This window comes from Oncorhynchus mykiss, chromosome 18 (assembly GCF_013265735.2).
Source record: "Oncorhynchus mykiss isolate Arlee chromosome 18, USDA_OmykA_1.1, whole genome shotgun sequence".
In the NCBI taxonomy this organism is placed as follows: Eukaryota; Metazoa; Chordata; class Actinopteri; order Salmoniformes; family Salmonidae; genus Oncorhynchus; species Oncorhynchus mykiss.
This window is the reverse complement of record NC_048582.1, coordinates 25,891,847-25,906,095: the sequence shown is the minus strand read 5'-3', so window position 1 is coordinate 25,906,095 and position 14,249 is coordinate 25,891,847. Positions and strand designations below refer to the sequence as shown.

General features: G+C 43.1%; 1 protein-coding gene across 2 annotated transcripts; it reads right to left on the bottom strand.

Moving 5' to 3' along the window:
- Nucleotides 1-9,649: 9,649 nt before the first annotated feature.
- Nucleotides 9,650-12,779, bottom strand: arl4ca (ADP-ribosylation factor-like 4Ca). Of its 2 annotated transcripts, none has more exons than XM_036952422.1 (2): nt 12,528-12,779; nt 9,650-12,423 (listed from the first exon to the last, which is right to left on the bottom strand). In XM_036952422.1, the coding sequence occupies exon 2, from the start codon at nt 12,266-12,268 to the stop codon at nt 11,690-11,692; it is 579 nt and encodes a 192-aa protein (XP_036808317.1). In that variant the 5' UTR covers nt 12,269-12,423; nt 12,528-12,779; the 3' UTR covers nt 9,650-11,689. The 2 variants fall into 2 exon arrangements, with proteins under 2 accessions (XP_036808317.1, XP_036808318.1); XM_036952423.1 differs by having other exon boundaries at nt 12,663-12,772.
- Nucleotides 12,780-14,249: the final 1,470 nt, after the last annotated feature.

Here is a 14,249-nt window from a genome sequence, read left to right as displayed (position 1 = left end):
TGTGATATTTGTTTGTTTTAGTTGGTCAGGACGTGAGTTGGGTGGGCATTCTATGTTTTGTGTTTCTAGGTTGGTTTTCTGTGTTCGGCCTAGTATGGTTCTCAATCAGAGGCAGGTGTCGTTAGTTGTCTCTGATTGAGAATCATACTTAGGTAGCCTGGGTTTCACTGTTGTTTTGTGGGTGATTGTTTCCGTGTCTGTGTTTGTTCGCCACACGGTACTGTTTCGGTTTTGTTCACATTTATTGTTTTGTATTCATTGAGTGTTCAGTTTATGTTTTTAAATAAACAACCATGGACACTTACCACGCCGCATCTTGGTCCGATCCTTGCTACACCTCCTCTTCAGACGAAGAGGAGGAAAACCTTTACAGAACCACCCACCAACCAAGGACCAAGCGGCGTGGTAACGGGAAGCAGCAACAGCGGCAGAAGACACAAGACTCCTGGACGTGGGAGGAAATCCTAGACAGGAGAGGACCTTGGGCAAAACCAGGGGAATATCACCGCCTCAAAGTGCAGCAGGAGAGGCAGCAGCAGCAGCAGCTGCAGCGGCCAGCCTCACAAGACTCATGGACATGGGAAGACGAGTTGGACGGAAATGGACCCTGGGCAGAGCCAGGGGAATATCGCCGCCCCAAAGCAGAGCTGGAGGCAGCAAAAGTAGAGAAGTGGCATTACGAGGAGCTGGCAAGGCAGCGCGGCTGGAAGCCCGAGAGGCAGCCCCAAAAATTAATTGGGGGGTGGCACAGGGAGAGTGTGGCAGAGTCAGGAGTCAGACCTGAGCCAACTCCCCCTGTTTTCCCGTGAGGAGCCAAGGATGGAACCAGAGCCGGTGTTCGAGGTGAGCGAAGCAGAGAAAGTGAAGGAGTTAATGGGGAAAATGGAGGAGAGAGTTATGAGGGAGGTGCTGTGTTGGTGCATGAGGCACGGCTTTCGCCCGACGGAGTGTGTCGGGGATTTGATGGCACCTGGGTCAGCTCTCCATACTCGTCCTGAGGTGCATGCTAGTCGTCTGGTGAAGACTGTGCCAGCCTCACGCACCAGGCCTCCTGTGCAACTTCCTAGCCCTGCACGTCCTGTGCCAGCTCAGCGCTACAGTACTCCTAGCAGTGCTAACCTTTGCGGGCGTTCTACTGGTCAGGCACCGTATTATGCGGTGGAACGCACGGTGTCCCCAGTACGTGTGCTTAGCCCGGTGCGCTACATCCCAGCTCCCCACATCTTCCAGGCTAGGGTGAAGATCCAGCCAGGGTGGATGGTGCCAGCCCTGCTCTCAAGATCTCCAGTACGCCTTCACGGTCCGGTCCATCCAGTGCCACCTCCACGCACCAGCCCTCCGGGGGCAGCCCCCTGCAGGCTGTCTCTCCGTCCTTTGTCTACAGGTGCTCCCGCCTGTCCAGCGCTCCTAGCGCCTTCCGTCTCTCCAGAGCTGCTAGAGTCTCGCGTCTGTCCAGAGCTGCTAGAGTCTCCCGCCTGTCCAGAGCTGCTAGAGTCTCCCGCCTGTCCAGAGCTGCTAGAGTCTCCCATCTCTCCAGAGCTGTTAGAGTCCCGCGTCTATCCAGAGCTGCTAGAGTCTCCCATCTCTCCAGAGCTGCTAGAGTCTCCCGCCTGTCCAGAGCTGCTAGAGCCTCCTGCGTGTCCAGAGCTGCCAGAGTCTCCTGTCTGTCCTGAGCCACCAGAGCCGCCAGTCTGTCCTGAGCCGCCAGAGCCGCCAGTCTATCATGAGCCGCCAGAGACACCAGTCAGAATGGAGCCACCAGAGCCGCCAGTCAGCATGGAGCCGCCAGAGCTGCCAGTCAGCATGGAGCCGCCAGAGCTGCCAATCAGCTTGGAGCCGCCAGAGCCGCCAGGAGCCGCCAGATCCGCCAGTCAGCCAGGAGCTGCCAGAGCCATCAGCCAGCCAGGAGCTGCCAGAGTCGTCAACCAGCCAGGAGCTGCCAGAGCCGTCAGCCAGCCAGAAGCTGCCAGAGCCGTCAGCCAGGTACTGTCACGTTCTGACCCTAGTTATTGTGTTATTTGTTTGTTTTAGTTGGTCAGGACGTGAGTTGGGTGGGCATTCTATGTTTTGTGTTTCTAGGTTGGTTTTCTGTATTCGGCCTAGTATGGTTATCAATCAGAGGCAGGTGTCGTTAGTAGTCTCTGATTGAGAATCATACTTAGGTAGCCTGGGTTTCACTGTTGTTTTGTGGGTGATTGTTTCCGTATCTGTGTTTGTTCGCCACATGGTACTGTTTCGGTTTTGTTCACGTTTATTGTTTTGTATTCATTGAGTGTTCAGTTTATGTTTTTAAATAAACAACCATGGACACTTCCCCGCCGCATCTTGGTCCGATCCTTGCTAAAGGAAACCCTTTACAATCTGTTTCCAGCTACAATAGTCATTTACAACATTAACAATGTCTACACTGTATTTCTGTTCAATTTGATGTTATTTTAATGGACAACAAATTTGCTTTTCTTTCAAAAACAAGGACATTTCTAAGTGACCCCAAACTTTTGAACGGTAGTGTAAATAAAATATTTATGAATATCATATCATATTTTTAGAGGCCTTATCAAAGGCTTCCAAACTAGCAATGACTACAGTGCAAAACAGTAGTGATGGGTCGTTCGCGAACGAGTCCGCTCTAAGAGCCGGCTCTTGTAGGTGAACATTGGGAGCCGGCTCGCATATCAAACGAGCCAAATCTTAAATATAAAAAAATCTAGATATGAATAATCAAAAGATTTAAATTAATAGAATTAACTAAGAGCGAAAAGAACGAAAAGAGAAATAAAATAATATAGGCCTAAATCCTCAAGCGCACACACATTTGTTCTGACTGTCTGCTCAGACTAACAGCCTCACCTGTTGCTCCTGTCAATCAGACATGCAGTGTCAATCAATGAACCAAAGATGCCTGAGGGAGGACCGAGCCAACTCACTCACAGTCACACACTTAGCAGCAAAGGAGATAGATGAAGGACAGCTGTGAAAACAACAGCTAGAAAATGAGTCAGAAGCACAGTAGCATTTGGATGCATTTTAATAATGTAGATAATGTTAGAACACAGTGTAGAATTTGCCAAAACAAAATCGCATATAAGGCCGGGTCCTACACACAACCTACACGGCATATGCGAATTGTGCACCCACCTGTGAAGTTAGCTGTAGCGGAGCTTCGAGAAACTAGCTGGCCTGCTAGTGATAGTGGTGGAGCCAGCACCTTCACACGTGGAGATGTATCCCCTCAGTCAAGTAGGCCTACTCCACGACCCACAGCAACGCAGGCTTCTATGTACCAGTTTATGCCAAAGTCTATGTCTGTAGCAAAACAAGGCCAAATTGATATTGCATTGGCTAAAATGATTGCCACCGATTTCCAGACATTTTCGATAGTGGAGGACAGAGGTTTTAGAAATCCTAGCAATAGTCTAAATCCAATGTACACAATTCCATGCAGGAAAACCCTTTCAAAATCACTTGTTCCACAACTGTACGAGAGCACACAGGCTTCAGTGTGGGAAAGAGTCTAAAAAGCTACTGCAGTTTGCCTTACCACTGACTGCTGAACATCAAGGGAAACCACTTCTTACATGTCGGTTACATGTCACTTCATTGAAGATTTTTCGATGTCTAGCTGTCTTCTGGACTGCTTTGAGTTCAGTAACAGACACACCTCAGAGAACTTGACAGAGGAACTGTTGAGAGTGGCCAGAGAATGGCAAGTAGATGGAATAGTGGTCTGTTGCGACAATGCAGCTAACATAACCAAAGCCATGAAAATGTTAAAATGGACCCATCATCCATGTCTTGCCCACACAATCAACTTGATTGTAAGATATGCTCTGAAGGTGATGAAGCAAAAGTGGACAAAGTGAAAGCAGCTGTGGAATACTTCCACAGGAGCACAGTAGGTGCTGAAAAACTAAAGTCTACACAACGCCAGATGGGGATGCCTGAGCTGAGGCCTAAACAAGACTGCACTATGTGTTGAAGCGGTTTCTTGAGTCAAATGATGCCATCATCTCTACCCTGGCCATTGTCAATGCACCTGTTGATGCACCTCTGACCCAAGAGGAATGGGAGATGGTGGAGGAAGTGTGCAGAGTCCTGGAACCCTTTGAACAGGTCACTATGGCAATCAGTGGGGAGAGGTACAGTAAGCAGTTATTACTACATCATTATTTAATCCAGTATTATATATGCATATAAGCAGTAGTTGAGAATGTAGTATCAGTGGACAAAACATGAACCTGGACTAATAAGTTACTGTTCTCTCTATTCAGCTATGTGACAGCCTCAAAAATGATACTCCCGTGTAAGGGTCTGCAGCGAATCACAGCTAGCCTCCAGAGAGAAGCAAATGTAACCACAGGACATGTGACAGACTTGATGGACACCCTATGTTCATCAATGGACAGAAAGTTCCACAGAATGGAATATAATCACGTGCTATCAGAAACCGCCGCACTTGACCCCAGGTTTAAGAAGTTAGCCTTCAGTGATGTTTGAGCGATTGATGAGGCTCTTCAAAGAATAACCTCAGCAGCAGGGAGGGACAGCCCCAGCAGTCAGCTAGCTCAGGCACGAGGGCAACAGAAAGAAGAAGGAGCAGATTGAGCAGAAGCACCAGCAGTTGTGCCACAAACGTCTGCTGTTTGGATTCTGTTTGACGAGAGAGCAACTAGGGATGCAGCACGAAGGAATCCCTCAGCAGATTTCAAAATGGAGGTCCGATTCTATTTGGAGGAGCCCCTCTGCAGATCCTCTGAGCTGGTGGAAGAACAAGGCCTCTGTCTACCCACAGTGCTGCTGGTTATAACATGACAATAAAGAAGAGAGAGAAAAGAGGGACCAGTTTAATGTTTTAAGTGGGATGCTGCAGTTTTGCACATTGTTATTTATTTTTCTTTGATATGGTGCAATATGCTATTATTATGTTGTTCAGATTGTATTCATTTAGAATTGTTACATTTATATGTACTTTGTTTATATACATAAAAAAAGTTGCACTTTAAATGCAAATGTTTAATAGCATTCTTTTTCATAACAAACCAATGCATTTTTAAACACATTGTGGTTAAGGTAGAGTATGATTTCATTTAATAATTTAATTAGAATTGTTTTAACACCAATCATAGTCAAACTATCACAAACTGTTAGACTTGAAAAAATACAAAACATGTTTGGGAGCCAAAAGAGCAGGCTCTTTTTGGTGAGCTGAGCCGAACGAGCCGGGAATGCCCATCACTACAAAACAGATCAAAGGACATGGCAAATACTCAATCATTACTTACTGACACTCCAAGCTGTCCTCTATACACATTAAATTGTTTGTACACTACTAAAGTACCACATATCAATGAAATGGGTACATCACTCTCACTAACGGGTGCAACCCTCTTACAAGGCACGCCTGAAAATATGTTAATGAGCCAGAAACAACAATACCATGCACCCACTAGCGGACAAAATATTTTAGGTGCTCTAAAAATACAGTAGGGTACTGTATTCTGTGGAGTGAAATTACAGGACCATTCGAAATACAACACATCTTTACAGTCATTTACTGTTAAACTACTACTGTTCTTTGGCATTTTTTGTATATTTCAGCAGGTATGCCTAAAACCAGAGTCCATTGTGATTTACGGTAATTTACTGTTAATAATTAATACTTTACTGTTCGGTTTATTCAGTGGCGAACAGTGACTATTAGAGCTAGGCCCTCAGTTACGGAAAAAGATCTGACATCATACATATAGATGGATGACTCGCATGTTTGTGTATTTCAGAGCATGACTTGAGACCTTTCTTTTGCAGACCTACATAGGAGAAGCAATTCTTTGATGACAGAATCAAACGGTCCTAAGCCACGCCTCGGCTGTGGCTCACAGAAGCAGCACACGTACACAACGGTTGCAAATATTGATAGCAGGAACCACGTTAGGCGAAAATACGGTTGCGTCATTTCAAAGAAACATTTGCCAAAACAAACAGTCACTCAAAGAGTAGCGGAATAAATTCAACCACACAACTACTCACATTGTTTCAAGACCACGGACAGTATATGCTGTAAGAGAGAAAAATGTAGCGCTGTATTCGATGTTCTATCTCCAGCATGCAACAATAAAAAAAAAAAATGCACCACAACACGAAATGTCATGCACCTAGTACTTCCAATTGCAACGTCATTACCGTTGTTGCAATTCAAAATGATATGAACGAGATAGCAACAAAAAGCAAGCTGCAGATGTAAACGAAAAGTCCACTCACCATTATAATTACCATTTAAAAACAAAGTCCATTCTCCTGTCCTTCTTTATGAAATGGGCAATGGCAGGTTCATATAGCTTGTCTTTTGGTTTTAAATCCGAAATAAGTTATTTTTCTATTGAGATCAAAGCCAGGGCTGACAGTCGGGCCTGTCCTGTGGTGTTCCTGGAATATGTCTTGTTCCTTTTTAGTGCAGAAAATGTTCTTTCTACTGATGCATTGGACACTGGAATGGTCAAAAATAGACAGGTAAGCAAATACAATTGGTGCATACTCTCAATTGGTCTCTTCTGCTGGAGAAAGTGGAGCAGATCAGCCGGGCTCTTACCCTCAAAGTCAGACATTGAGTACATAATGGTGAGTTCTGTTTTAAGCCATGGGAAATCTAAATTAGGGCCACAGCTTTCCTCGAGACTTGAGAATGCAGCGTTTGGAAAGTTGGGCGTTTCCCTATATATTGGGAACTAAGTCAAGGAGGGCAAGGAACATGAGCCTTTCATGGTCATTGAACCTGTTCCTTAGCTGAGTGACAATGTTGTCGATGATCACTCAGTGTAGCTGTTGGTACTGGCCGTGAACGTCTCCTTGCATATGTGTCCTGCGCCCCCTTGGTACTCCGGTCTCACTCACGGTGTCCTCGTAGATGGAATCGAATGTTCCTTTTTCCCCTCTCTGTGGTGTTGCAGAAGTCGTCCACCCTGGACAAGCAGAACTGCATGTCAAACTCCCTGTTCTGCAATATTCCAAACAGCACGTCGGAGTATGCAAATACGGATTAGAACGCGGATAGCAGGAAGCACCACTCAAAGCTTGTCAGGTGCGTCATGTGTCCATCTGTCCTGTGAACCGTGTCTTCATCAGAGTCATCGTGATGGTCCACTATATATTCAAAGAGTTCAACGAGTTCCGCCTTTTTTTTTTCATACACAGCGTGAGGAGAAGTTCGCCGTGTTGGCGCCACTCTGGGTCATCTTCGCTGGCATATTTCATCCAGTATTTTTGTTCGTTTGACAGATCTTGAGAAAAAACGCTGCTAACCCCACCAAGATGAGAAAAAAAAATCTTGCATTCTTTTAGTTTACCAGCACCTTGTGACATCAACAGATTAAGAGTGTGCACATAGCAATGACTGAACAGAGCTTGTGGGATAGTTTCTTTCACCTTGGCTTGTACTCCGTTTATACCAGAGGCCATGACTGCGGCCCCATCTTAACACTGTGCCGCAACTTTGGCCATGCATTCACACTCCTCTAAAAAGCTGATAATTCAGGCAGCAACTGCCTCTGCCTGTTTACTCCTCAGTTACATCCTCAAATTTGAAAAACCTTTCCTTCACACCACCATTGGTAGTGTAACGCAACACATAATACATTTGGTTCTACATTGCTGATGTCTGTCGTCTCGTCAACCATAATGGTTACAAAGGGGTTTTTCTTCAATTCTTCCTTCATGACATCGGTCATTACATTCGCAATCGCGTGTATCAGGTCATTTTGGATTTCGCTGGAAGTGCCTGTGAACACGGTAGCCATAGCCAAATGGCAGTTTAACGTGCTGTCATACTCAGCCAAGAAATCCAGTATTTCCGAGCAGTTTCCCTTATTAGCTGATTCTTTATCCTCATCATGTCCTCTGAATGCTAATTCTTGCTTGCCTAAAAACACAACCGTATGAATAAGGCGCTTTAGAATCTCCCTGTTGTGCCTGACTTTATCATTGTGAGCAAGTGTCTCATTACGCCGCTGCTCGTTAAGAAGGTCTACTCTTGTTTCCCCAAATGTTTTTAAACTTACTGTGCTGACGAAGTGCTGACTTTGTCAAACAGGCTAAATCTTTGAAACCAATTGTCCAAGTTGAGCTATTATCAGTGCTGAAGAGTAGGCAATTCCAATAGTAAAGCCTGTTTGTCAGCTCACAGCCGGTTATCCACGGATAGCGCTCATAATTATTAACTTGAAAATGCCTTTCAAAACTCTTTTCTCGTTGCACCAAATCAGGCAGTGCAAGAGTTGGTCTCCCGGTCTGTACAAGATTAAACTTTTCATTAAAAGTTGAAAAGGGCGATGCTAACAATTTAGGCACCACGTCATCCTCAATTACTCTCTCTGCAGTTGCCATCACCATCGTTACATACACTCACTGTAAAAAGATAAGGCTCGCTATTGGCTCTGAATTAGTGACGTATACTTAGGCCCTCTAGAGGGCCTTTAGGCATCATTCAATTGTCCCACCTATTACATGACAATTTGTGATTGGTTGATTCTACTGTCATTCCAAAATGCTGCTCTAATTGAATTAAATTTTAATGACTTTGGCTGGTGTCTTCCATTCAAAGCCTGAGGGCCTACCTAGAGACTACCAAAGAAAAATTCTGATTGGATGTTTTTTCTCTTGGATATTAACCCTTCTTTTTCCAACACAAACTGAAGAAATTCAATAGGAAGATCAATACAATTAAGACAAAAAAAATGTTAAATCAATGAAAATAAAATGACAAATTATAGTATATAAAAATATATACAGATTTGTGTCTATCCTTAGGCCCTCTCTGAGGGCGTAGAGGGCCCTGACAGTTCCCCACTGGGTTTGTTGTATAATACTGAAAATAATAAATACAAAAATCATGGTGTGATGTATTTTTGTGTCCCTCTTTTTTAATGCCCCTTTCTTTGAAGGGTAAAGTGTGTGGTTGGTTAGCATGAACTGGTCTGGGATGTCCCATCCTCACCAGTTCCCGAGTGGCGCAGCAGTCTAGAGGCATCACTACAGACACCCTGGTTCGAATACAGGCTCTATCACAACCCGACCGTAATTGGGAGTCCCATAGGGCGGCATGCAATTGGCCCAGCGTCGTCCGAGTTTTGCCGGTGTAGGCCGTCATTGTAAATAAGAATTTGTTCTTAACTGACTTGCCTAGTTAAATAAAGGTAAAACCTAAAAATAATCTGCCTAAATTCATTAGCCTCTATACCTGAGATGTGACTGTGCGCACACATTTTTGTCACACTGTACAAGCAGTTTGTAAATTTAAGAATGAATAATTTATGTTGGTATAGCTCTTCATTTTTTAAAATATTCTACCTCCTACTAGAAAATATACTGTTATAACACAGTTGTAAAGATATACTCAGATAAAAACCATTTCAACACAAATCCTTCTGCATTGGACAAACAGACGACAATCTCCACATTTAAATTTAGTAAAAATTTCAGTTAAATAAAATGACCTCCACACTTATTAGCATACCATTAAGTGTCAATACCTCTCAGGAAAGTAAATAAAAGTACACAAGTTTTGTTGACAAACATTTTAATTTTGGAAAAAAATGGTTTGTCTTACTGTACATACAGTTTGTTTTTTCTATTGTTGGCTAGCTTTAATTCTCCAATAATAATACAAAAAAAACAGTACATTTCGTTTTTTTTTTTAAATGTATGGAACCTTTATTTAACTACTACCAATGTAGCCGAGGAAGTAGCAATAAGAACGGGGCTGAGTATCACACTATTGAAGTTAGAACACATAGGTTTGCAGTCCAAACACTTAAAAAAGACACACCCTTGTCCACTTACCCTACCCTTCTGCCCTTGCGGAATCCCCGTCGCCATATTGGAGGGCGGTTCAAATGATTAGCCAAGCAAGGGAAGTTTACCACGTAATCCCCTCAGCCCCTGTTTTTAGTCGGCTTTGAGAGTCTACAATTATGTTCACTCTGGGGCCTGAAACTCCCCATAATTCAATTAGTGACGATTGTACATCCGCTAAGAAAAGTCCGCAAAAACTTAAAAACAGCATCAATGGAGAAGTCAACAAACAAGTGTAAGTAAAAAATTATGTAAATAAGTTAGAAAATGTGCTACTAATGCACACGACGGCACAAACACATATTGTAAAATGTAAATATGTTTTTGTTTGGTTATCTTTTGGAAATTGTAGAAGTAAAACATTTTCCTCCTTCATAAGTTTCAGCTAGGCAGGCTAACGTTAGTAAGCTAATTAATTTGCTAGCTATCATACAGTAGACTAATAATTAGATATTTAGTATAAGTAGACATGCACTCATAATTGACTGTAGCGCATATATGAAAACACAATCATTATATGAAAACACAATCATCGCAGGATGAACGAGTGATGAATATCCGGCCATGGGTGGTCCATTTAAAAATCATTCCTTCCACCCTTGCCCCTTTTCCTGCAAGTGTATACTTGTCAGACGTCATGAAACATCATCAGAAGTGTCCACTTATTTTGAGGGCTGAGGGGATCGGGTGTGTCTTTTAAATGTTTGGATTTCAACCATAATGTCTCATGGGGTTGCACCTCCATCATGTCGTTACCATTGTTATCAACGTTCTACAGATACCGCAGCATATTGATGTCAGACTGATTTAATGCTCAGTCTTTCTGAACGGGGGCTAATGACTGTTTCGTTAAAATTACACAATCGTGGCCTGGAAATGAGAAGATATTACTAAAGAAGACAAATAATTAGTAGAAAACAACTTTGTCGTGAGATAGCAAAGTTTGTCAAGAAATAGGTAACAACGCTAACGTTAGCTAGCAAAACAAATGTTTGCGCTCCCTTCAATCTTAGCTAGCTAGCTAATGTTATACTGCATCTAAAGTCAATCTGGCGACATAACAATAATGACAAAAGCTTGTCGTACTAATTATTTGCTTCCTTTCGGAATGTCATCGCGTTTCCAAGCCACAGTAATGCACTTCAGACTAAATCTTCCTTGGCACTTACTGACACTGCATTGAGTAGAATGCTCAGCTGGGCATCAGTCATAAAACAAACATTCAAAACAATATTGTGATGAAACGTGCAAATTATGAATAGCCTTCTTTATTTGAAAGACACATTAAACCCAATATAGGCTATTGTATTCTACTATAAAACAGCACTGTTTGCCCAGTTATCGAAGGAGTAGGGGAAATATTAGAACGAAATGGACGGTCTCTCTCAAAATGTGTTAGTGACATAAACAGAGCATGCAAAGTGGAAAAATTATAAGCACATTGATATTGATTAATGACGTTAATTCTAATCTGGAAATAATGTTTGCTACTCCAGTCTGTCAAAAATGGCTGTGTAGGGCATTCACTTTCCAGGGGAAAAAACTATTGACAAGAAAATACTGTGAAGCAGCAACAAACAGGTACCAGCCTGTCAAGGACATTTCTGATAGCAAGAGGCAACTTTTTATTTTCCTCCCTATGTGTGATTGAATGTAACAGCACAGCTAAAAGTGACTAACTTCACCAATAACCCCAAAGCTATACAGTGTATCATTTTTTTTTTTAAACACTGCAAGTGTAACCTTCTGCATAACAAGAATCACCTGACATACCTACTACGGCAAAAGTCATGGTACAGTAGCAGGCAGCTCAGAAGATAGGGGTCAACTTTACAGTAATGAGTCTTTATCTCTTTTTCTTTTGTTTCAATGATTTCCTTCGTTTCACAATCATTTCATACAGTTGATCCATGCCTTCATGGAGCCCTTCACCTATGATGGCACATGCAGGCTGGACATGGTAAGTGGTAGAAGGGCTGAGCTCATGCAGTGCCAGTTGCTTCTCAATCTCATGGACAGGTAGAGACTTGGGCAAGTCCTGCTTATTGGCTATCACCAGTAGTGGAGTCCCTTGGTTTTCTGCGAATTTGGTAACTTTATGTAGTTCTGTTTTGGCTTCCTCTAGTCTGTCCACGTCCACTGAGTCCACTACGTAAATAATGCCATCCGTGCACCGACTGTACGATTTCCATAACGGTCTTAGCTTCTCCTGTCCCCCGACGTCCCAAAAATGACAACTGATCCCTTTGGCGGTACCGTTACTTAGTTTTATCCTCTCGGTGTTAAATCCGATTGTGGGAACAGTGTTCACAAATTCGTTGAATTTCAGGCGGTACAGGACAGTCGTTTTACCGGCAGAATCTAAACCCAGCAAGACAATATGCAGGGACTGAAAAGCAGCTATGTTAGAAAAACTGTTACCCATTTTACGCACTGGTGAATGAGAAGTCAAATATGAGGCACCTGCTTTATGCTAAGCATACATATGGGCTATATCTTAGATCTCCGTGAAAAAAAGTAATTGTTGTTCCATCATCTGCTATTGCATTCTGCAAGCACGCATTTCTCAAAGTAGATAACCTGTATGGATTGGAGAAGAGCGCACGGTCACAATTAAATACTATCCGAAATTGTTATTGTCATCAGTCCCCTTAGTGTATAAAAGCTGCGATGGATGCAGTCACCTCTGGCACGTTGGCTCCCGACGCATACAGCTGCAGCAACAAATGCTATTCAATAATCGGATGCTGCCTAACAATCCACCACGAGTTGTTGTATTAACATCTCATCTTGAAGTGAATTAATATGCAAATGCTGACCTTCTCTGAAGAGGCCAGGTAGCCGAAATTCAGAACATCTCTGTTATCAGCGAAAAAAAGAACATCCTGACGCGAAGCGCTGTGGAGAGACTGTTGGTTCACAAGGTTGCCACAGTGGTTACCATTCAGCCTTGCGCACACATATTAGTCTACTACACTAGGAGACTCCGCCTTCGCGCAGCAGACAAATCAGGAATGTTATAGAGTTCAGCATGGAGGGGCGCAACTTCACATTACCGGTGCCACATGTGCATAGCGGCAAGCAACCTGCACCAAGGTTCCTAGGCAAAACTTTGTACAGTGTTACATTTATTTATTCATGAATGTATTTATTAAAATACATTCCTAGCACCTTTGTAGGCTATGACATACAGATACAAATAAATATAAAAAATGAAGAATATGTAGGCCTATGACATGAGTACTGCATCCATAATTGAGGAGGTGGAGTTTAGACACACATTTTTGCCAGGTGTTTTTATTTTTGTTGTTGCCAGGTATGCCTATTGCCTTTTTTTATGACCCATGGCAAGTTCTATTGAATCACCCGTGGCACGTAGGCCTACATTTACAGCACATTACAAAAAAATGCATGTGTTGAAAATATTCACCACTAGATGTCAGGACAACTCCTCAGTAGGCTTCCAGTTCCATCCTTCAGCTTTATAGCTAACTAAGTGGCAGGGCTGCCGTTTTATTGTTTTTCAAATTAAGGAGTGGGCCTTTAATGTACAGCCTGCCTCATGGGTTATTATCTAAGCACCTAATATTTTCTCCATTTATCACAGTTCAGCCAGCGCTGCATTTTATTTTCGGATCAGCCTTTCCTAATCATATATGAGACAATTTAGGGTAGGACTATTAGTGTATGCCTATGCTTTGTAACTAAATAGTTTATGCATAAATACACACACTGCAACATATTGACTTTTTGGCTAATAGGCTATATATTTTGTTTCTTCATACAAAAACGTTTTATCCCCAAAAAAGGCAAACTAATTATACAGCTCATCTCAAGGGGGGAGAGAGAGAGAAAAGAAGGATGCTCCCATTAGGATACAGTCAAGGGAGGCCTTTCTAACTGTGCAACCTGACTCAACAGGGCTGTGTTCCCCACTAATTGCTTTCTATCCTTGAATGGCTCATTGATGCAGCATGTGGTGGGAGCTGGGATCAATAAAATTAAGAAAGCTGAGACTTCACAAATCAACACATTGCAAATCATGTTGCCCTATCCAGCTCCCTATAGGAAGACAATAGGAGTCTCTTCCTCTTGCTCTCTCTCTCTATTGCGCTCTCTCTCTCTAGCTCTCTCTCCCTCTAGCTCTCTCTCTCTCTAGCTCTCTCTCTCTCTATCTCTCTCTCTCTCTCTCTCTCTCTCTAGCTCTCTCTATCTCTCTCTCTCTCTAGCTCTCTCTCTCCATGTGAAATGTCACTTCTTCTTTATTGGTGTTTAACCAGTCCTTCTGCCTGACACCTGAGACACCCTTCCAGCCAGGCCGGCTCATGCATTTTACAGTAGCTCTAATGTAAAGGGCTTCAGTGGCAAAAGGAGGCAGCAGCAACATTGATTTCCTTCCAGTTCTC

Bases quoted from the DNA above. Each gene is read 5' to 3' on its own strand.
- arl4ca (XM_036952422.1), bottom strand. From the start codon at position 12,268: ATGGGTAACAGTTTTTCTAACATAGCTGCTTTTCAGTCCCTGCATATT.